Source organism: Micromys minutus (genome assembly GCF_963924665.1).
Source record: "Micromys minutus genome assembly, chromosome: 22".
Lineage (NCBI taxonomy): Eukaryota > Metazoa > Chordata > Mammalia > Rodentia > Muridae > Micromys > Micromys minutus.
In genome coordinates, this window is record NC_137957.1 from 23295186 (window position 1) to 23320098 (window position 24913).

Consider the following 24913-nt stretch of genomic DNA (forward strand, 5'->3'; position numbering starts at 1 on the left):
AGTATTGAGTAGAAATTTGGAAACTTTTTTGTTGGAGCTAAAGAAGGGAAGCTATTGTTCAAATCACTTTTTCATGTGAACAGTGCCAAACCTTCTACTTTCTGAAATCACTTCTCATGTGAATCCACCAACCCTCTACTTTCTGTTTTCATGACTTCCAGTTTCAGACCTCAGCACATCTCCATCAAAATTCTTCTGATTGTTATCCAGGGAAATTGTGGTTCCTGCTTTTGACTTCTTAGTCCCACCTATAAAAGCAGATGCAGAAGGAGGCTCAAAGGTATTTCTTTTTCAAAGTATGAAGGTAAAACAAGGAGACATACAAGTTGAAAATTCCAACAGCTTCAAAAAAAAAAAAAAAAAAAAAAAAGAAGAGATGAAGAGAAAGTCTTGAGTTTTAAGATAGGCATAGAGGTCAGTAAAAAAAAAAAAAAAAAAAAAAAATAGTGAGAAATTCCTGAGTGTTTTGGGAAGCCATGCTTAGATTTAAGGGATTGAGGATAACCTGAGTTCTGAAGTTTTCTAATTTCAGACCCTTTTGTCCCAGAGCAAAAGATTGCTATCAGAGATACATTATTAGATATGGAAATTAGAGGACACTTTTTAAGAAAGAATCTCAAGATAAAAGTGGTCTGTGAGCTGAGGAAAAAATCCCCTTGGAGAACCTTTACAGATGCCGACCTCTCCAATTTGAACTTGCTTCTGTCCCACAGGCCCCAGGTAAGGAAGGTTACTTAGTTTTCTGCAAATGACTTCTCTTCTTTACTCTTGATGTTTTTGCTGCTAGTCTTTATTCTGGCACATTTTTACTAAGGATTGACAGTGAGTGTGTGCATCCCATGTGATTCCGGAGCTTACTTGCAGTAATGCCTGGTGTGCTTAGCCCCATAATATCCTGCGGGACAGTGCTGTCCTGGGAATGGGAATACCATCATTACGTTTAGAAATCACCATGCATCTAATGCCTGGCTTCCTGTGTTTACAGCAGTTTGTAACATAAGCAGGCCAGGTCTGCTGAAGGCTTCAGCTGCTTTAGCTGGTTGTCCTGTTACTTCAGTTTAGCCTGATTTCACGGGATGAAGCCGAATGAACGCCGTGGCTCCTGGCTGTCAAGAGTGAAAAATAGCTGGAAATTAGACAAACAGCTTCATTGCTGAAATTGTTTCCGGGCTAAAAGTTCTTCCAACAGCTGTTTGTTTTGGACAGTGACCTGCCTTTTTTTTTTTTTTTTTTTTTTTGGCTTTAGAAAGAGAATGCAGGCTGGCTATTTCTGAAGTCAGGAAGAACTCTCAGCTATCCACTATTGTGGTCTTTTGGCTTCTTTGACAACTAGGCTAAAACTAGACTAAAGGGATTTTCCTTTGTTCCCTCCTCCCCCCACCCTGACCTCTTTCCTTTCAAAGATCAAACTCAGGCTGCTGCTCTAGTGAGAGGAACTCTAATCCTACAGAAAGCTCTTTGTAGAAGTTATTTTGCAAACACTAACTTACTGAACAAGAGGGGGGGAAAGAGAAGAGAATGTGAGAATTTGACTAGCAAGACAGATCTCAGAGGAGAAAAAAATGTATATCTTCCTGAAAGTTAGTTTGTAAGTTATTGTCTAAGCTTCTCTCTCTCTCTCTCTCTCTCTCTCTCTCTCTCTCTGTCTCTCTCTCTCTCTCTCTCTCTCTCTCTCTCTCTCCTATCTATCTCTTTCTCTTAAATCCAGATGACTGCTAGTTTTACTTAAAGCATTTCTTTTTCCTCTGGAAATACTAAAGCTGGAGTCTGCCAGACTGAGGTTAGGAGCATTTTCTTTGGCAACAAAAGGATACTTTTATAGAAGCCATGTCTGTCCTTGGGGTTGCCTCAAAACTGAGACAGCCAGCTGTTGGGCCAAAGCCTGTTCACGCTGCTCTTCCGATACCAAATCTTGGCACCAGTGGGTCACAACGCTGTTCTTCAAGACCTTTGGAATTTGCTACACCGGAGTGCTCAGTGCTTTCTTGCCAGCTCACATTAAAATCAACCTGTGAGTTTGGAGAGAAGAAAACCCTGCAGGGACCAGCCAAGGAGCTCGAAGACAGCAAGGTTAGTAGCTGAAGGTCACTGTAGACTTAAAAGACACAAAGAGAATCTTCTTGTCCCGTGCACAGTGAACTTTGAGAGGTGGTGACTATTAGAGGAACTCTGGTATGTGGGGTGCAGATGTGAGACTGAGCATTGAATTTGCAAACTGGATTTTAATGTGTAATTACAAAAGTCATGAACAAAATTCTGACTATCTGCATAGGATAACCAGTATTCTCACTATCTGAATCGCCAATATTCTTATTAATGGAATGAGTAATTTCTTGTTGATATAGTTACGTCCAGGTACTGCTCCCTTAGTGGCATTTCCAGGTATAAGAATCCAGGAGTCTGCTGTCATATACATTACCTGTAAAAGGAAATCTCTGTAAAGTCCCATGTGATGCCATCACTTTTCTCCAAATGTCACCTGCATGGTTTGAGTGCTTGAGTGCTACCTGTTATCTATTGTAACATGAAGGATAAAAATGAAGGATTGTCCCTCTTAGTACACATTCATTGGGATTTCTGTTTTTCTTATTGCTGCCTTATTTTCAACTATATAATTTCTGGTATTTCATGAGCGCTTGGGTGCTGAGCCTTCTTCAAATGTTTGTCCAGAGGCAGAGTAATAGGACAGCTCTGCAGCTGAAGCCCTTTAGGAGATATGGATCTAAACCACTGATTCTCAGCCTGTGGGTGGCGACTGCTTTTGGGGATCAAATGACCCTTTCACATGGTTCACATATAGAGAGGCTGCCTATCAGATATTTACATTGTAATTCATACAAGTATCAAAATTAAAGTGATGAAATAGCAACAAAGATGGTTTTATAGTTGTGGGTCATTCCAGCATGAGGCAGTATCTTAAAGGGCCTCTGCTTTGGGAAGGTTGAGAAACACTGTAAGCTTGTGTTCCTTGTAATACAGCATTAACCAGAGCACCAAACTTTCCAAGGTCGTCGCTGACTTACTGGGAGGTAATGGTGTTTGTTTCTGCCTATATACAACTGTAAGCTAAAACAATCATCCAATCTTGCTTTGTAATGACAAACTAAGGCTACAATTGCAACAGAATGCTGGCCATTTTATCTAGCACATTGAGATAAAATTAGAGATGCTGTCTGTTTGAATTACCTTCTTCTGCTCAAGTTTCTAAACTTGGCCCAGATGTACCTTTCTCCATAAAATCTTTAGATTCTACCTACTTTATATTGATGGGTTTTGGTTGGTAGAAATAGATACAGAGTCTACATTCATCATTCCAGGTATAATTTTATATATAATATATAATATTACGACTCCAGCTAGTGAAAATAAAACATAGAGAAGATAGATGGTAGATAACTAGGTAAACAGAGACAGATGATAGATAGATGATAGATAAATAATTAGATAAATATTGATTGGTAGACAGACAGCCAGAAATATAGACGGTACATAAATGCATAAATAGGTAAAATTTTCACCATGGAATATGATTATTACTTTGTATATTTGCTGAAACTTCTACTATGCCAAATGGCTTCAATTTAAGACTTGGATACTTTTTTTTTTCAGTAGGATTTGGATACATCACTTTGGTCTGCAAGTCTTAATCAAGTATCTAATATTTCTTCTCCTTTTTAAAAAGTTTTGTTGTATGTACATTGGTGTCCTGCCTTCATGTATAGTTGTATGAGGGTGTCAGATCCTCTGGAACTGGGATTACAGAGTTGTGAACTGTCATGTTGGTTCTCGGAATAGAACCCAGCTCCCCTGAAAGCGGAACCAGTGCTCTTAATCACTGAGCCATCTCTCCAACCCAGCATCTGAGATTTCAATTAAACTCTGTGGCATGAAAATTTATAGGAATAATTATTCTTGTGGGAATAATTTTACCATGCCTCTTATCAGATTTAAGACTGAAATTTCAAACAAATATGGAGAATGCTTCAGCAGGCATATTAAAGTATTTCCATGTGTTATAAAGTACTACACTTAAAATATTTTTAACTGAAGAGTAAGGAAGAATAGCAGAAGTGATCAAGGTGGATATATTAAGCAGAGTTAGACTTGGTTAAATCCAGGAGGAAATTCAATATCACATTACTATTGAAAAACAGGAAAGACTGCTTCTATGTCAGGTGGTGAAATCTGAAGATAAATACAGTGAAGCTAAGACCTTGTCAGAGAGAGCTGGGACCTCTCCATTTTTGCCTATCAACCCCCATTAGTGGCTTCAAACTTTCCATCTTAAGTGGATTATGAAGTTCCATTCTAGGAAGAAGACAAGCCCCATTTTATTAAGGCTTTATGACATCCAATTGGCTTTCTTAAAGTTCTACAAGCTTATCTAGCTGTGGAAGAAACTGCAAAATGCAGCGTTTCTTCTAAACAGCTATGTGCCCGTCTAAAAATTACAGGTTCCATTTCTAAGAGAAGCAAATCCTGGATAGTAACCACAATAAATGGCTGTCATTAAGAAAGCATTTATGTGGAATAGACAGCTACTCATTGCACCAAAGAGTTTTGTAATCTGGCTTCAGAGAACAAACCTCTTACCATGTCTGAAATGTCCTTAGTCCCGAATTCTCTGTCCTTGTTTGTTTTGCATTAAAATAGATGCTGCTGAGCAAGTTATCCAGTCTTGTACCCTGATGCCTTTGTCTGATAATTCACTGTGCTCCTTCTATCCCATGTCTTACAAGATGTTGGAAATTTTATCTCACTTCTTATTTTGAAATTGTCACTGTCTACATATACTTACCCTCGAGTAGTTATTTAGTGTCAGTTATTGTAATTACTTCAAGTTCTTTCCCTCCCATATCTCTTCACCATCACCCATGGAACACATCTTTCATGCAGCTTAAGCAAACATTCCAAAGGGTCTTTCTCCTGCCTTATAATATTTTATTCCAGAATGCTAATCTTCCTCCTGTTCCTACTTGTAACTCCATGCAGCTTCCCTTTCCTGAATGCCTTCTTCCTGTGTGTCTAGCACTGTTAAGACTAGTTAGTTCTATCTTTAAACATTTCCCCTCTCCAATCCCTTCCATATACACCACATGCCTGTACTCAAGTTTATGGTCTCTCTTTCATTGCTTATTAGATATCATTTCCACTTCATATTTTGAAAAAAGAATATATATACATATATTGTATAATATATATATATATATAATCAGGTGAAAATGCACCATAAAAATATCAAGGGCTAATGTTTTCCTTTGAAGTATTTTTTTCTGAAATTTTTACTTAATCTGAACGTTCTAACCTCTTTCCTCACATGCACTTGTGTTCAACTCTTAGTAGCTTCTTCCCTAAACCTGTACCAAGATGTAACTGGAGATTTGGAACTTTTGCTTGATACCCTTGAGGATAAATTTCAGAAAGAAGCCTTTTGTTCCCTATACAGTCTCTTCACAAAACAATTTGTGTATCTTTTCTAGGTTTACCATATTCTATTAATACCACTCCCTCTTTACAACTCATTCCAAATGCCAAATAGATGCTTAAAAGCACACATGAGTGAAGTAAAAATAAAAGGGAACTTACATTCCTCTGGGAAGATCTAGACTAATGTAAGAAAGTTAGTTCTTTGGTTCATGCTAATCAGAATCACTTGTTCAGTGTTCCTACTCAATGGATTCTAAGGATGGTAATAGGAGGAATCACTTCTTTCTCATGTCTTTAGAAAAGACTTAGTCTAATGTTTAAAACAAAAGACAATCAAATGTATTATTTAAGATGAGACACTCTAGTTTAAGGTTAATTACATACACATGCATACATATATCTATTTACATTATATGTATATAATATGTTTAGCATTCCCTTTCTATCAAAGTCTTCAATTTTTACTTGTTCCCCCCTAGGTTTTGTTTTGTTTTTGAGGTAAGACTTCAATCTGTAGCCTCATCTCGGAAAACCTATAATCCATTGTATAGACCAGGCTGGTATGGGCATCATAGCAATTCTCTTGCTTCAGTGTCTCAACTATATATTACATATTACACATTATGTATTATATATTGCATATCATATATTATATATTATGTATTATATGTTACATATTATATATCACACATTATACTGTATACTGTATGTTTTATGTCATATACCATACATCATATATCACATATCACATATCATTTCATATATAATATATGTCATATATCTTATGTCATATATCACATATAATATATCACATATCACAGATCATATATAAGTAATATATACTTATAGTAGTATATATATTAATATACTTATGTATGTATGTGTTAATAATAAATATATATTAGTAATATATAATATGTAGTTATATATAAATGTGTGTGTGTGCACGTGCGTGTGTATGTATATTACTAATAAGGAAAATTGTCTTTTGGTTTATAAGGCTATGCGAAATCTTATATGAACGGACTGTTCCAAAAGGAACCATAAGTTGTTGTTTGTGTAGTTGGCAGGCAGGACTGGGTTACAGAAGGACAAAGCAGTTTTTAATGAAATAGTTTTGCAAGTTTTCTGGTGAGTAAAGTGCACTATTTGGAGAAAGTAGCAGGATGAGATCAGTGGAGAATGAACTCATTAAGTTGCCAAGAAGAAAGCACTTATGTGACAAGTAGACACAATGACCATGGTGGTGACATTTCATTAAGCCATGGCTGAGTGGGTCTGATGCTAATTAGCATTATCTATAATTGCAAGGTAGTAAACCAGGTACTTCACTGGGCATCATATTTAGAGTTCACACTAACTAGATGTTGTAGACATTACCATTGTGCTATTTTTGCACACAAAGAAACTAATATTTAGAAAGGTAAAGACATCGACCGGTCTTTCAATGACAGATTGTGGTGGAAAACAGGTTCAAAGTAAGTGTTTGTGGTTGTGGAAATGTTAATTCTTAACTAACAATGAAGACTTTTGGTGATAGAAAATGTGCCAGTGGGTGTATCGATAGCCTTGGTGTTCATGTAGAAAAAGTTCATATATGTCAGGTATTAAGGCAGCATTTATAGGAATTGTAAATAGGTGCTTGTCTGTGTCCAAGGATGTAGAATTATCAGGAGACAATGATTAAATTAACACATAGCCTCTACCGGAATATGAGAAACAGACATGAATAAGAGTAGCCCCAGGATAGAAACAGAGCAGCAGATGCCAGTTGAGTAGATCTCTGACTTCCAGCTGTTTCCTTTTGCAAAGGTTCTCTGAGTGCTGGGGCTGTCAGTGCTCACAGGGCAGCTTTTCTAGAGCTGGCCTGCCATGCAGCTGCAGGTCAGCTTGCAGAACTCTGGGTAAGCTGTGCTTGCAACATTCTCTTATTTGTGTTTATAGATACGTAATCATTCCCTTTCATAGTTACAGCACTTTTGCCAGCTAAGATGTCAGGGATGCTCTAATTGTTTTGTTTTTTTTTTTTGTTTTTGTTTTTGTTTTTTTGTTTTTTTTGGTAGCAACTTGATTAAAAATGTTGAAATAATGCTTAGATTTCAGCATTTTCTCTACCGACTAAAGAGTCACTTTTCAGTATAATTTATTGTCCTTGTGAAATCATTGGCAGTGTAAAGCCACTGCCTTTCCTTTTGTTTTATAAAATGTCCTTATGTGTTTCATCTCATTATTCAAATAACAAAACTATGTTGAAAGTCATATCCTTCTGATATGATGAATCTTGCTATATTCTTTATATGACTCAGTCTGTTGTATTGATATTTTATATGTATTTGTTGGCTGTTTGCCAATAGGTTACACTGTTTCTTTTCAGTGCCATCACCATCTTTCCTTTATTGAAAAAGCAGCTACTAAATATATTATTTATAGACACATGAAGTCAATAGATATGTCATTAATTTTTTGAGCGGGGTTTATAGTTTGGCATGATATATAACCATTAGCTACCATATTCAATCTGTAATGTTCTATATGGAGTATAATGAAGAGAACATTGTATTAGGCCCCCAAGGACATATATCAATGTTATGCCCAGTCTAAAGAACATAAGTAATTTGGAGGTCGTGATGGAAGATCCCTCAAGCTGTCACATCTGGAGTGTTAGAGATTATAGGCCTGTGTTGTTGACATTGCTCCCCCATTTATGGGGTGCTGGGAATTTAGCCAGGACCTCTAGTATGCTAGGCTTGCTTTCTATGCACTGAGTCACATGCCCAGTGTGATACATTTCTCAAGGGCAACTCTTTCTCTCCCATTACATTTCCTGATTGGGTCTTTGCTCTTGTCCTGTTTCTCTTGAGTGTTTCCAATATTTTCATTCCAGTTAATTCTTTGAACCAGGAATTTCAAAAGCTTAGTATTAATGATATTGGTATCTGCTAGTTTTTGTTGCGAAGGTTGGAGTAGTATTCTGCAAATTCTAGAATATTTATTAACATTTCTTCTTCCCACCATTACACCAATCAGTGTCTTTCCTTAGCTCTAACAACCAAAATTATATCTAAATGCTGTGAAATACATGAGCAGAAGAAAGTTAGCAGACACCTCAATTGTGCTAGCAATAGTCTTTGCAAAATGTTTTAGATTATATTAGCAAAATGATTGGCAAATCAATTTATACCTAAATCTTAGTCTATTTAAAATAAGAGTAATTTCATAACTTAACTCATACGCTTATTGTACATATGAAAGAATTTGTTATATATAATTTTAAATCAAGAATAAGCACTAATTTGTTCAACATTAATAAATACACGTGTAATATTAAAAGCATTAGTTTGATATGAAATAATTACAAAGTTTAGACAAAGGGGCATTGGCTAACTATTCACTTATGTTGAAAATTATATTTCAACCATGTCTTTTATCTATCCAAGTAAACATAAGAAAAAATATTTCAGATAGAATGCTGCTCATAAGTGTATGAAATAAGGTGCTATTTTATAAAATGAAAGATAATTAGCCAATCATAACAAAAAGAAGATAGGTTGGAAGAGATAAGATGTAATTTGACACTCTGAAAGAGAGGGAAGTGAAGGCTTAGTGATGGTGTGGGGACTATCATGTGCAGGCTGAGAGGAGATGGGTAACTACCAAGGTAATGTGTGTAAGCCTCTAGAAACACAGCAATGAGGTGAAGTATGAAAATATCCAGATTAGAAAGAATTTGGAGCTTCAGAATATGGAACCAAGAAAGTCCTATTAGTAAAAGAGATAGCAGTTTACATTGATCCACCCATTATAACTGCCCACATTATAAGTCTTGTTAAAAAAAAAAAGACAGAACATTTTATTTATGTAGGAATGCAGATCTGTCTGTAACATTTTGAACTTTTCAACTTGTAGTATGTAAAACTGATGATAATTGAAAACATTTGAGTACCTACTGCGTAATAGATGATATATAGATTATATATATAACATATGTATATATATATATAATACCTAATTAATTATTACCTCGAAGTACAGGCTAATTACCATTAATAACAGAGATGCTGTGAAGCATTAGGCTACAGTCTAGTTTATGTAAGTCTTACATCATCTCTGTTTTTTTTTTCGTTCTTACCAGTGTGAAAGCAATAGTCAAAAACAATGTACTTCACTAAGTTCTTGAAAACTGAGTTTTGCCACAGGAAAAGTAGCAAAAGTCATGCGTTCATCCAGGAGTGCTGACTTAATTGTTGACAATTTGCACTCTGTTCTCTTCTTCTTTCTCAGTTCCCAACATTGTCCCCGATTTTGTACAAGAAAGAAGCGCTTTTCATTAGGTTATTGGTCCCTAAGACCTGGTTAAAGAATTTGATATTCCAAGGGAGATTTTTAATTGGTTACATGGAAGAATTTCTCCTTCCTAAATTATGGAATCATTTGTTTAAAAGTATTGCAGTTTTAACTAGAAAACAGGTCACTAGTTGAGAGGGATCAAGGCTCAAGAGTATCCATTCCCAGGTAAATAATATAATATAATTTTTAAAACAAAAAATGAAAAATAATAATCATAAAACAAAAAAATGAAGAAAAAAATGCAAAAGGGAACGTTTGTCATGTCTTGAGGTTATGAACTGAAAAGTTGAGGTGGCTAAGTCCATAGTTGTTTAAATGAAATATATTAAAATAGATTTAGATACAATCAAAATGACACTCTGATAATTAAGATGATGCTAAATTCTATAATGTACAGTCCCTCTGTCTCTCAGATATAACAAAGTAGAAATATGTAATTAAAACTACATAGCCAAGGACTGACAGGATCACATAGGATAAATCTGGCTTGCACATGCATTTTTTAAAAAAATTATGTTATTTATTTTACATCCCATCTACAGTTTCTCCTCCATCTCTTCCCAGACCCTGTCCTGACCTGATGTCATTTCCCCTCATCTACAACACCCCATCCTCACCTCCTCCATTTCTCTTCAGGAAAGGGAAGGACTGGCCTCAATAATATCAAATCGAACAGCTATGGCATATCAAATCAGCACACATATTTTATTTTTATTTAAACCCAGACATGCTTTTATGGTTCTTCTATGGTTGCTATTTAGGCAAAAATATCAAAGATGGGTATTTATTATAAAAAACTATGACCTGCATGTACTAAGGTATTTCTTAAATGGTTCATTAAAAATGATTTAACAATGTGTGTTAACAGTAGCCCTGGACACTAGGTACAATCTAGCATCTTGTTTTCATTCTTCTATACAGCAACCTGTGGGAAAATAAAAAGAAAACAGAACACTGGCCAATGTTTAGCTGAGCACTAGGAGGCCCTTCCCTTTGTCCTACCTAGAGTTTAGAGCGATACAGCCCAGAGCTGTAAAAAATGAAGAAAAATAGTAGTTAGACACAATTTGTTAGAGATTAGCCCAAATTTCCAACTAAATTGGGTTTTCAAGATTAGACTAAATTTTATGAAACTTGTAGGGACTGGAGAAGATGGTCAGCAGTTAAGAGCACTGGCTGTTCTTCTAGAGGTCCTGAGTTCAATCCCTGTTGTGATGGTGGCTCACAATCATCTATAATGGGATTTGATGTCCTCTTCTGGTGTGTCTGAAGACAGTTGCAGTGTACTCATGTGCATAAAGTAAATAAATCTTTTTACAAAGCCCTCTAAGATGCTAAATAGTGTCTCCTTGATTGTCACACAGTTGTCCTGATTTATATAGGTATCTGTTGAAAGGCAAAACACTACATCAGAGAAAAACCATAATTTCTAAAATACAGGATTTGTGAGTTATCCAGATTTTTAACGTAACAATGTACACAAAGTTGATATAAAGTTGTACTGAGAATTCTTATATACAAAGCTCACTTCCCTGTCTTCTCTGGCTATTTCCACAGTATGAGTTTGCTGACTGCCTTTATTTTGTCTGGTCCAATCCAGACAAATATCAAGAAGTTGCTCTTGGACCTGACACTCAATCTCCCTTCCAGAGCACAGGTTTTAGAATTCTTCTATTGTTGGTATTGGGAACTCTCCATTAGAAGTAAGATCTAGGCATCCAAGGAAGTATAAGATCTGAATTCTAGAAGTAAATTTCATAGGGTCATAGCAGAGCGAGAAATCTCAGTGGGAAAACAGCATTTGTTGATTTCTGTGCATTGCTAAGTAGGTGGGTGTGCAGTTGTTAAGGGAATATTTTTCCATGATTTGGAAGCATCTTATAACTTCTTCAAACACACTGAAAATCATTCCTGGTGAGGCATTGAAAGGGAATAGGGGAAAAAAAAGTCATGGGGAAAATTCATCACTAGTACTGAAGAAGAAAGTCATGTTACAATCTTTTTAGACTACAGAAAGTCATTACAAAGAACAATATTCAGAACAACTCATTTAAATTGTAAGATGAAGTCTGACTGATGTAACTTGTCTTTATACTGTGTTGTGCATGACAGTATATATGAATTCTGATTTATTACTGAGTGTATGTCATGGTGCAGAAGGGAGAAGTGGGAGGGAATAATTAGACTAGCACAAGGCAGAGGGTGCAAGAGGAGGGGTGTGTAGGGAGGAAAGACTATGAACAAAATATAGAACTGGAAGTGACGTTCAGCTACATGATTATATTGCATGCAAAAAACACACAAGCGAATAAACAAAAAAACTTCTGGGTTTCATCCTTAACATAGCATGTGAAGCAGCTTTGTGATCCCAACAATTAGAAGGTGGAGGCAGGGGGATCTGTTGTTAAAAAAAAAGCAAGTTTTTGACCAGCAGGATCTGACCCTTTTCCAAAAATGAATGACTGAATGATCATACACATATGAAATTGTCACAATGTAGCCTATTTGTATATTAACCAAAATATTCGGGGGGTTGTTTGTTTGGTTTGTTTTTTTAGTCTCACAGATGTTTAAGTGAAATGGATGTCATTTTATCATAGATTGGTTCCAGGGAAATTTGCTACTTTTTAGTCTTCTAAATAATAGAGATTATGAACTTTTTGTTTGTAAATGCTTATACTTTAATATCTTTTTCTGCCTTTATTGACTTCCTATAGCACATTAGTCTTGTAAAATTTATACTGTCACTTTAACCCATGTTGAATGTTTGTGCCACAGTTCTTTTCTCCTTAAGCCATTTGCCTTTTATCACCATTTCTTTCTTGCTCTGTCAGGCTTCTTGATATCCTTGCTGTCATTTTGTCTCTTCCTATGAGCATAGGCTGGTCATCTGATCTAAAACCGTGTTCACAGAGCTATTTCCTTCAGATTTGATCTAGGCCTTTTGTATTCTATGGAAAACACTCTTTTTTAGTAAGTTCAAATCCTTACATATACTGCTCCACAGATACTTGGCATCTTTTCTTGTCTCTGTTAACTGCTTATCCAGGTTTTTTTTTTTTGGTCCTTCCACAAGTGTTTATCACATGCTTATTCAGAAGATTTGTCTTCTAGATTTGCAGCAAATCTTGTACAGGTTCAGTTATATTTTATTTTATAATAAATTTCTAAAACTTATAGAATTTAGTTATTGTATTCTTGCTTTACAATTTCACAAATAGATTAACTTAAAGATCATTTAATCTATTGAATCATTTTTTTGTAAAAGAATACATCCATGAATATATTTACATATGATACATGTATGTGTTTCTTTGTATTGTGTCACATGAAGTGTGTCTGTAAGGCAGTCAGAGATCCCTAATCTCCTAGTGCAAAGGCCTGAATGTTCCTTTCATAGTTCCTGACATTCATTAGACAATTTACAAAATAAATCTTAGGCCTGAGTTTAAGAGACTAGTATTTTGAGATGCCATTGAGTTTGTTTTCTCTGTGTCTTCTGCAGCTGCACAGAGAAGAGGGATTTTGTTTTCCTTCAATAGTATGCTGTTTCTCTATAGGACAGACAGGATGTGGTCTGGGAGAAAGTCCATTCTTTCACAATAGACTATTGACGGAAAGTCGGGGGAGTGCAAAGAGGAAGAGACAATGTGTCTACACCTAAAATTATCAGAGGAGCTTGTTTACATGATAATATTAGATTCTAAGAATCTGTTTTTTAAATGTTACCCATGTGCCTTATCACTTTCAATTGACTATGGAAAACTCTCTTCAATATAATAAGCATATTTTGTTTTTAACTCTGGGAGAAATTGCACACATTCTCTCTAAAGAAATCAGGCAGAGGATAAATTTACTTATAGCAATACAGAACATTTCTCTGTCCCTTGTGTGTTTTATGCCATCCTGTGGAGTAATGTTCATAAGAATCAAAAGGAGACCATTGCAAAGATTGGAAGAGTGGAAGGAGAGGGAATGGTGGGCAGGACACACTATAGGAAAGGAGAGTCTGTTTTCAGTAAAAAGGGACAGAAAGAAGGAACAGCAACAACAAAACTGTAAGAGACAAACAAAGGAAGGAAGGAAGGCTGGAAAGACACATTACTTCTGAAAGGTAACAGTTTGGGTCATTTAACAGGAAAGGTTTTCCACAGAAGAATGGATGAAGACCAGGCCTCCAGACTTTATCTACGGCCCTACTGCATGGCATTTTCTCCCTTGCTCTGCATGAGAAAAGATGTCTCAAGAGTGTGGACATCACAGGTAGCAGTCTCTCCCTTTCTCCTGCAGCCTCAATCAAATGGCAATTATATTTTGGCTAAATTTTATGTTTAAAGAGTTGCAATAAAAACTCAGAATTTTCATCTCTAGGTTCACTCCACTGTAAATGTGCTTTGCTTTCCTATCCAGAGACAAGAGTTTCCATATATACTCTCACAGTACTGACCTGTGTGGCACATCTTAGTTGGAGTAGTTAGCAGTTAGCATCCAGCTGAAAGAAGACCTAGGCTCAAACTCATGTCTCATTTCCCTTTTCTCTCTTCTCTTCAAATGTTGCTGTGTCCAACTTCTGTTAAATGTCTTGACACCTGGGTCTTCCTGGGGACATATTGCTACTTGCCAAAGAACTTGGCTGTGGGTGCATCCTGTTGTGGGACAAGCTTACACTTACAGGGCAATTTAGAGGCATATATATGTTTAACTGCCACATGAACAAAGTAGCAAGGATGGCCTTCTCAAGAGCATTATGAAATTTCAGAGTACAGTCTGAAGATAGAGCCTCTCAGAGCAGACTTGAGTAAGGCAGCACAAGGCCTAAGTCTAGGTGTGGGTCTTTTTTTAGTTTGTTCCAGTGAACAACAGTTAGGTTTCCTGGCAATGCGTTAATAGGATGAATGGTTTCTTTTTCAAAACTGTCTCAGACTGAGAGGAAAGGGAACCAAGTGGATTGTGTAACTTTATAAATAGAAACAGCCCCGTTATAATAACAAGAACACTCGAGTGAAGGCAAATTTTGCTACTAGCTAGGAAATCAGGCGGCAGACTGAATATAGGAGTCATCCCGTGGAGCAGCTTCTGGAGTTGGCCTGAAACTGCGAGATGGGAGGCATTCACCAAACTTCTTTAGTGTGCTCCACTATATTCCAAGTGTTTTAGTCCAAATAAATCAAGACCTCTTCTCTGCTGGATAGAGTCTAGTTGAAGACATAGGAAGCTTGTCTTCCACTACAAATATTGAATAGTGAGCTCATGTTTTTTTCAGCGTGGCTCATAACTTAAGTATCCAGAGCATTTATTCTGGCAGAAACATAAAGGACAGAATGCTAGCTAGTTAACTTAGCTTCTATAGAAGCCGTCCGCTGCTTTTGCCATATACTGTTTGAAAAGCAGTAGCAGAATAAATTCCGTTGTCCCTTTATGTTAGCTCATCAGTCCCCAACCTCTGGGTCATGACCCACAAAAAGGTTCAAATGACTCTTTCATAGGGGTCTCATATAAGATACGTTGCATATCAGATATTTATGATTCATAACAGCTGCAAATTTACAGTTATGAAATAGTGCTGAAAATATTATGGTTGGGGGGGAGGGGTCACCACAACATGAAGAACTGTTTTAAAGGACTGTAGTGTTAGGAAGGTTGGGAACCATTGCTTTAGATGAAAGACACTTATAATAAGAATAAACATATTGAAAAACAATGTTTTCAAACAATTACATTCAGGTTCATATATAGGTTAAAGGAGAGATTATGCTACTTGCTCCTTGGTCAGGATTTAGAAACTGTACATTTTAAGTCTTTGGGAAATATTTGATTTTTGTGGCATATTCTTTAGGGACATTATTGGACAAATAGGCAATAATCCAACCAATTATTCAAGTTTCACTTGATCTAGTTAAAGTAAAATTTTATAATTTAACTTATCTGTTATTAATGTTTATGTCTCACAAAGGTCCCTAGCACAATGTCTTAAATATGGCTAATAACTGAAGCATATTTGCTGAATAAAAATAAAAATTATTTTTATATTATTTAATTGACATGTGATTTGTTTCATGCCTCATTCAAAATGTATACTTCTTGGCCCTCATTACTATATTTTTTCTTGAATGTGAATGCCATCTCTACCATTTGTGTGTAACAGTGATCTATAGTGACATATTTTAAGCTTCAGTGTGTTGTGACAAATCTATCTTGGGCAAAACTACCCCAAATCACTGGTGGTCACAGATGTCTGGAGACCTAAGTCATAAAATGCAGGATAATGAAGATGAAAGGGATACTAGAGAAGCCTCTAATGAAAGTCGTTTTTTTGTATGCCCAGGTAAAACTAAAAATTATCAAATTTAAACGAGTCATCAAAAATTGTTATTTGAAAACTAATTTTTTAAGTTTTACTTCTTGCCCATGTTCTGATGTTTCTATGGGCATTTCTGCCGTGGCATGTATTCCATGGAGTGAAGGGGAGGTCAGAGGGCAACCTAGTGTAAACAGTTTTCTAACTCTTCCTTAGTGTGCATTCCAGGGATTGATCTGAGGTAATTTATGAATATTACCCAGACTTACATGACAAGTTCCTTTTCCTGCCTGGATCTTCACGGTTCCAAACTGTGTCATTTTATTTTAAGAGATAGACATTTGCTCTTTCTATGTCTGCATTTTAAACATGGATATAAATGCCAATCTCATAGTATGTCTTGTTGAGAGCTCTTACTTAATTTTTTTTTTTATCTGTCATGCTTAGAAAATATTAAGGGGGAAGTCCCAGAGTTATCTAGAAGCTATTCAGAGATGTGTGCTAAAGTGTTAGCAAGGCTTTGAGGGCATCTTCGGGACATGCTCTAACATGTGACAGTATCTGGGCATTCTTTGTCCTTTGTCAAGACGATGTGTGAAGCTGATTCTATTCAGCCATAACACCCATGTTCTTTAGCTGTGGTAGTTTCATGAAAATAAAGTCCTCATTCTAGTAGTTTTGCATTATCTCATTTTTCTGTTGTGAACTTGTAAGTTCCTTGAAGTGTAGTAAAATCAACCAGTTATGTTATACATTTTAGGTTTTATTTAAAGGCTTTAAGTTACAAGAAAATATCTCTCTGTATTCTACACTGTGTTTCTTCTTAGTCTCAAACATCCATGCCTGGAGTAAGAGGCTGGTGAATGGAAATGATCAGTGACTTCCTTGTTTTGTCTATACTCTGGCCTCTCTGCAGCAATTTCTCATCTGGTCTGGTCACTTGGCATGTTGAGTTATTATCTATTGAGATTTGGACTTTTAATTCTATTGACAACCATCATGTGTCCTTTACAATACATGCAACTAGCTTTGGAAATTAAAGTGTTTTCAGCATGACTACAAATATATACTAAGATACTAGAAACACCTAGATTCAGGCATACTAGAAGTGTGTGTGTGCGTGCGTGAATGTGTGTGTGTGTGTGTGTGTGTGTGTGTTTGTATTGTCTCAGTGGATAGAGGAATTATGAGTCACCTAAGAAAAATGGCTAAAGGCAAAAAAAGTGTTAGGTGAATTCAGAAATGCAATGCTACAATATATTATGAATATATAACCATGGCATGGTAACATCTTCAAATAATTGCATTTTCTTGAATGTTCTTTCTGTTTATAAGAATGTTTTAATATGTCTGAATTCACGAAAACAAATAGACAACCAACAATGGCATTTTCCTTCTCTTAGGTGCTAGCCAGAACAGCTGAAGATATTAGGTGCTGTCTCATTGATCTTCACGTGGGCATGGCAGATGGGGAAATTAAAGTGTAACAGTGCCAAACAACAATAAGATAGATCATATACTGCCAGTTCTTTAATTTCCATTGATCTAACATTAATCATTGCTTCAATATTAATACAGTAGCAGGCATTAAAAACAGCTGCCTTTAGGAAAACAAAGAGTGTCTAACTTTTGAAAGAAAATGCAGCTCTGTAAAGAAATGATAGCCATAAACATTCACAGCCTATCCGAGTTCAAGTGTGATGATGGAAAGACACAACTCTAATTTCAGGTCAGAATTATTTACAAAGACTCATAAAACACATGTTTCCTGTAAGTTCATAACGGTGCTTTGTAAAATACTTAGCCTGTTTTAACATTTAAAATATATATTAATGTTTAAAACGCACATACACTAAAGGTCTATCAATAGTAGGAGATTATGAGTTTTCAATAAAGGAATACACTTGTGAAACAAATACAAAAAAAAAAAAAAAGAGAACAGATATTTGCAAGTTCTGACATGGACAATGAGTTATACTTTAGGTTGTTGTTACATGTGTACACACACACACACACACACACACACACACATTCAAATGCACATATGTATCCCAATTGCATAATTTTCCCATAGTGTACATCATTCTGTCAAATGTAAGTTCTTGGACGATGTATAATTTGCAGACTTTATGAACAATGATAATGTGAACAACACTGCCCTTCTTTTGTGAATTCAGAAGCAGCATTGGATGTAGAAATTTGTAGGAGGGAAATGATAGCCACTGGGAGATGAACAGGTTCAGAAATTTTGGTTGTTTCCCAAATTTATTATAACCAATGTCTTTCTTCCCATATGGTATTCCCATCTCAGCCCTCGGTCACCCATTCCTGTGACATCAAAGACTTAGGTACTGTGTGAGATTTACTGTAGTTGAGATCTACTATTATGTGACAACTAAAGCGAATTATCATTTTCTATAACTTAATCTGTCACTGTATATTCTTTGTTACTATATTCCCACACTATTTTGCTAGCTGACAGTGTTAAAGACTGTGACTCTAATTTCCCCAGTAATTTATAGAATGTAGAGTCTCTTAATATTCTAGATATGAACTCCACAAGGTATATCTTTAATAAATTATTTTAATGTAAGTTTTCAATTAGTATACTATCTGTTCATAGGCAAACTGTATCTAATTATCAGTATATAGTATATAAAATGTAAAAATATCTACTTATACTAATAAAGAAAATTATCTCCTAATAATTTATGTTTGTTGATTTTAGTTCATTAGTTTATTCTTTTATTCATATACTTGATCATCATTACCAAAGTCTTGTTATATTTGATAGTTATAAAAATGGGATTAAAATCTGGAATTGATGTTATTTAAATATTTAATATTTAAAAAATTAGGCTAAATATGGGATTGAATCTCAGTAACTGTTCTTGTCTAGCATTTTCTAGGCCCTGTGTTGGATTTGTAGCACTACAGCTTCACACTCACAACACAAGCACACACACACACACACACACACACATACACACACACACACACACACACACACACACACACACACACTGATCTTTTGAGCATAATTTATTATACACAGTGCTAGGGAAATGAAATAAAACTCATTTTATACTTTTCTTCTCTAAAAGCAGCCTTCTGCTCTTCCACACACTGTATAAATTTTGGAGCCTTCATTTGGGTTAGTTCTTTTAGACAGAGACAAATTAGCTACTAACATTTTGGAAGTTAAAATTAAGAATTAATAAAAAGAGAACTTCCCAAGTGATGTGTGCCAAAAGGAGCAATGGTTCTGTTTATCTCTTCAGCTGGAAAACAAACTATTTCTTCAGAGTCAGCCCACAGTAACTTTATTATAATTTTTCTTATGTTTCAGAGTACCTCACATACTGATATCAAACAAATATGAGTAAATCTGTGAAGTCTTATCTTATAATTATTGTCAGACGGGGGGCTCCCATATTTTTAGCTAATTTTGAATAGAGAAGGCTTGTTGGTCATTAAATACTTTGTGTTTTAATAAGATTTCATGGTTGAAGATAATTTTCTTGATATGGGTAGATAAAGCGAGAAAGGCAAAAAGCTGGAAGTGAACTGTATAATCACGTGTGTTTGGTGTTTGCCAATGTGCTTTGGGGTAATAAAGATGGAGGCTCTAAAATATTGGTGTGATTTCTCATGGATAGCTACATGTACTTTCCAAGTCCAGCTTCTTTTTTTTTTTTTTTTTTTACGACTTTATTTTGCAAAACAAAGATAAATGTACAGATTTTAAACATTTTTTGCTTAAAATTATACATTTTTGTGAGTACTGTTTTTTCAGACATTAAAATAAATTTTACATAAAACCATGTGAATATATTTTTTAGTCAGTACTTGATTTTTTTCAAGGGCTTGACAGTATGCATTGAAAACGTACTAGTTACAATAAGCGTAAAGTACATGCAAAACAAAACGCAACATGGAAATAGTCAAAGTCTTCTTGTTTTGTGAATATATGTATATTTTTTGTTTTCTTTATTTCTTGGACTTCATACAGTCTGTGAGTTGTTTCTGGGGGAGTGCAAGCCTCTGGGGTTAGCATCCCACTATCAGTGACTGCATATTATGTCTGTTCTTTTGTGACTGGGTTATCTCACTCAGGATGATCTTCTCTAGATGCAGCCATTTTCTTAAGAATTTGGTTAAGTCATTGTTTCTGGTGGCTGAGTAGTATTCCATTGTGTATATGTACTACAATTTTTGTATCCATTCATCTTCTGAAGGACATCTGGGTTCCTTCCAGCTTCTGGCTATTATAAATAGCTCCTTTAGAAGAGGAGTTAATGTTTTTAACCACTGAACTTTCTTACTAGTCTCCCAAAGTATTATACTTTGAACTATTTTCTAATTGGGAGAATGCCAATATAAATGAAAAAATAATAATATTCTTACCATTAAATTATCTTCTAGGGCTGTGAAAATTATAATATTAAAATATTTACATTAGTGGAACTATCACTATCTCTTTCCTAAATATTGTGTGAATATGAAATAGTATTTCAAATTGTTTCCCAAGCATTGTCGAATTAAGTCCGTTATGGTCTCTGAAAACAATCTCTCCAGATCTTGAGTGGCTCTAAATTTTCATAGTTATTTTGGACAATAAAATAGTGAGTCTATGCTAATTGTTGAAAATTCATTTAAAAGTATCGACACTTATTTAGCACCTGTTTTTTAAAATATTAATTAAATGTTTGACTTCTTTAGATTATATGCATGCACTTGAATAGTCAGATACATGGCAAGCTAGCCATGGGAAGTCTGAGTAATGGAGGAAGAACTCTGATGTTTTGAGATCTAGGTCTTTTAGACCTATTGTGAGTTACACTTTGACATTCCTAGAATTTTACTATGAGGCAGGTGTCTCATTCTGGGTATTATTATTCCAGAATAATACAGTGCAACCCTTTCATGAGTGGCACTGTCTTCAGTAACTCTGGAGTTCAGGAGTTAATTCCTTGACAGTAGTAGAGGATGCCGATGTCTCTGCATGCTAACTAGAGCACGGGATGAGAAATTTCAGGCTTCTTATTTGGTTAAGTTTTATTCAGCATCCCTCAAAAAATATAAACCATTCTATTTACTTTTAATTATTGAGCAGCACTAGGAATAAAGCATTGATACATTATATTCTGTTTTGGAAAGTGTTTTTGACTGATTAAATAAACCTTCCTAATGCTATGACCCTTAAATACAGTTCCTCACATTGTGGTGGCCCCACCATAATGTTATTTTCACTGCTACTTCATATCTGTGGCTGTTGAGCACCACTAGATGAAAGCATCTTTAGACACATGTGACATTAAAAAAATTCTATTACAGATAAGATAACATCTTTTAAAAATGTGTTCCTGTGATTAACTTTTACTCAAAGTGATTAATTATATTTTAATATTTGGGAAAGTAATTTATAATGTCATTATTTTAAAACTGGGGCAAATGGAATTGTGGACTATCACACATACAAGATATGTGGATGAAAATGCCCACTTATGCTTCTAAGGTTCTAGGGTTAAGACACAGAGTTATATTGCTGTGTTTGCCTTTTATTATCAGTATGTCTGTAAGCCAGAGAATACATGGGTCAAATGAAAATTTACATCCACACCCAAAGCTATCCATGTGATTTGCCAAGAATAAAAGTGCATTTTGTATTTGAAACAAAGGCTAATCCATATTTATTTTCTGGCTTGAGGAATTTTGTGCGTCAGTTCTACAGGAGATCTCCAAGGGAGTTAGGAATCTGGCCCGTGATTTTCCTCCTGGCACTGGCTTCTGAAATAAAGTCCAATCACTTATAATATTTCAAGAAGTTATCCATCATCCACACTGTGAATGCACGGCAGTTGTTTAAGCTCTCGAGTATGGCTTGAAGATTTTTGTATTCATAGGCGGTGGAAAAACATGAAAAGAAAAGGAGACAGGGATTTTGAGAGGGGATTAGGTTTCATGTGGATGAAGAACTTGACTCAAAACACATATGTTCTAGGAAATGCTTGCAGAAGACTGGGTTGTTAATTATGAATTTCAAAGGTTGAATGATATATCCCAGATTCTCAGACGTATGTAATGCATATACCCATGTTCAAGTTAATATCTAAATCTCCAGCCGTTAACATGCACAACTTTAACAGCGATTTACCAAAAGAATGGCTGAGAAAACAGACATGTTAAAGATGGATGGGATTTCATAGTCATATTTGTTCCACTATCTCCTTGCGGTTTTTATGGCATTGTGGGAATTCTGCTTGCAGAAGGAGGGAGCCTCTTGACTTCAGTCTGACCGCTTTTCTTTAGGGAGAACAAACTCACAAATCAAAGGTTTGCTCATGCTCAACCCCAGAAACAGACATAAAAAGAAAATCTTGCTTCAGAAGCATGCCTGTCCACACAACAGTAGTTGTTCTACTGAAACCCCAATTCAAATGAAACGGAACCAAATCTCTTGAAGTATCAGCTGGATACCACTGGATATGCTGGGCCTCACAGAGAACTCTCTCTGGACAGTTCTGCTATGGTTTCCTACAGGGGACGAAACAAGATTCTTTACCCCAACCTGAGCCCATAAACTGGTCCTGTTAACTCATTGGTATGGAAACTTCACAGGTATTTCTTTTCATTATATTCTCTGTGGTGGCAGAAAGCATAGACCCCTTTCGTCATTTGTCAATGAGTGAACATGTCATTTAAGATAATGCATACTATCAGTCACCTTACCAAAGAATGAGAAATACTACAAGTTGGTCTCTCATCTCCAATTTCGGCTCTAAATCTCTAATTTCAGTTAAGATGGAACTTTCTCTAGTCCCTGCAATCCTTCAAGTATTTTATTGAAATCCATGATAAATTTCCTTAGTATTCATTCACTGCACTAACTTGGCCCCTTACTAATTTTGCTGTATAAATTTGGAGACTCTTATTACACACACAATTCATAGATGTTTTAATATACAAGCCCTATGTTAAAAGTCTATGTTTCTTTTTAACTTAAGAGGAAATACAGCATCTAGAGATAAGGCCTTTTGTCTTTTAAGACAAAAAAGTAATTGCTCAGGCTCTAGGAAAATTAGATGAGGTTGTGTCAAAGGAAAAGATTTATGGGTAATCCAAAAACTTAGCAGGTGACCTCTGTGATGTCTTTTCTTTGTAAAGATTTATTTATTTTTATTTTAAATAAACGAGTGCTCTATTTCCAAGTACATCCGCTGTCAAAAGAGTACATCAGATCCCATTGCAGATGGTCGTGAGCCACCATGTGGGTGCTGGAAATTGAACTCATGACCTCTGGAAGAGCAGTCAGTGCTCTTAAACTACTGAAATATCCTACTTACAGTTTGTACCTTGGCATAGCTCATAGTGGCAGGCTCTTTCTGCCCTTCCCCCACTCATACCGTCTGCCTTCTCGCTCACTATTCTGCTCTTCATTTTATTTCATAATAAATGGAATTAACTTCCTCCAGTTAACTTAAAAAACACATTTAAAGTGTTTTTCTGTGTAATCAGAAAAGAATGTGGGGGATATACATTAGTTCATAATTAACTACCCTTGAGTTATGGTACTTTGGAACCTTTTCCAAAGGATATATCTACTTTTATAATAGAACAGATTATATGTATGAGGATATACCCCTATATATGGATATGAATATATCACTATATATATATGCATTTGTACATGAATAAGTTGTCTCTATACTCATATGTCAGAAAATGATATTGTTGACTCTTAGAACGAAGGGGCACTAAGGATCTTTAGATTCAAGGGTACAATTCATTACATTTACATATATGTACATATATATATATATACATAAATACCAAGTAAATGTATCAATTCATTTTTAGATTAGTTTCTATGTACTTTATACAATACACAGAAAAGTAGACTCTCTTTAAACACTCTTACACACTTATATGTATATGTATATATACATTTTCTGCATAAATGTTTTATATTATTTAATATTTGTATCATTTATATCACTTAAAAATTTGAGACCCTCCACCTAAAGGTTGTTGGAATTTAATAATAACTGACGTGTTTTACTTGCAGATGATTCACACCTAAAATTGTTCTCTACCAAAGCAAACCAAAATGAATTTTCCAGCAGGAAGAGTATGTGCCTTTGTAGTTGTTCCACAGCGTTTCTTATGAGTCAAGTGTAGTCTTGGTAGGTCATTAACTATAACTCTTAAGTAAATATTATTACTTTAGGGTCAGACTAAATTGGGATTTGAGTAAAATACAATAGCAAGTCTACATTTGACCTTCAGGTAGAGTGAATTTGGATTTCACTGTCAAAATATTGGATACAGATGTGAATGCCTAAAGTCAAGTTTAAATGTTTAAATAGAGTTCCATATGGTTTGAAACCAAGCAGGCAGGGCTGCTGGCTGTTTCTTACGTGACTTGAATGGCAGTGTGCTTAGTACTTCAGTAATTTCAGTCAAGCAGGTTTAACTGGCCTGTTCAAGGGAAATAAATGGCATGGTGTTCAAAACGAGCCTTTATAAAGTGTATAAATGACCATTTTGGTCTGAATTATTTGGCAAAACAGTACTGATGTGCTGTACATTTGTATGAGTAGACAGTCAAAATGACAGATCATTTCAACGCCACCTGGGAAGATGCCATTACTTATTTATCAGGGAGACACTTGTCATGAATGCTAGTGTTCTTCCACAGAGAGCGTCACTCAAATCTGTAACCCAGGAGGTGTCATGCAATAGAACAAAATTAGCCAATGACTTCAGAGCCACATAGCCTCACGGTATTTAAAGGATAATCGTTGATTAAAACCTTTCCTAGCTTAGAAAAAGAAATTC

The 24913-nt window shown here is 35.5% G+C and overlaps 1 protein-coding gene across 3 annotated transcripts in view; it reads left to right on the forward strand.

Annotated features, from left to right (window-relative positions):
* Positions 1–1827: 1827 nt before the first annotated feature.
* NAV3 (neuron navigator 3) overlaps positions 1828–24913 on the forward strand; it is a gene marked incomplete at both ends in the record, with an annotated part of 293999 nt that continues 270913 nt past the window's right edge. For all 3 annotated transcript variants that reach the window (XM_080934946.1, XM_080934947.1, XM_080934948.1), the window contains one exon: positions 1828–2070. In XM_080934946.1, the coding sequence (XP_080791072.1) occupies positions 1828–2070 (243 nt within the window). The remainder of the gene's footprint in view (positions 2071–24913) is intronic.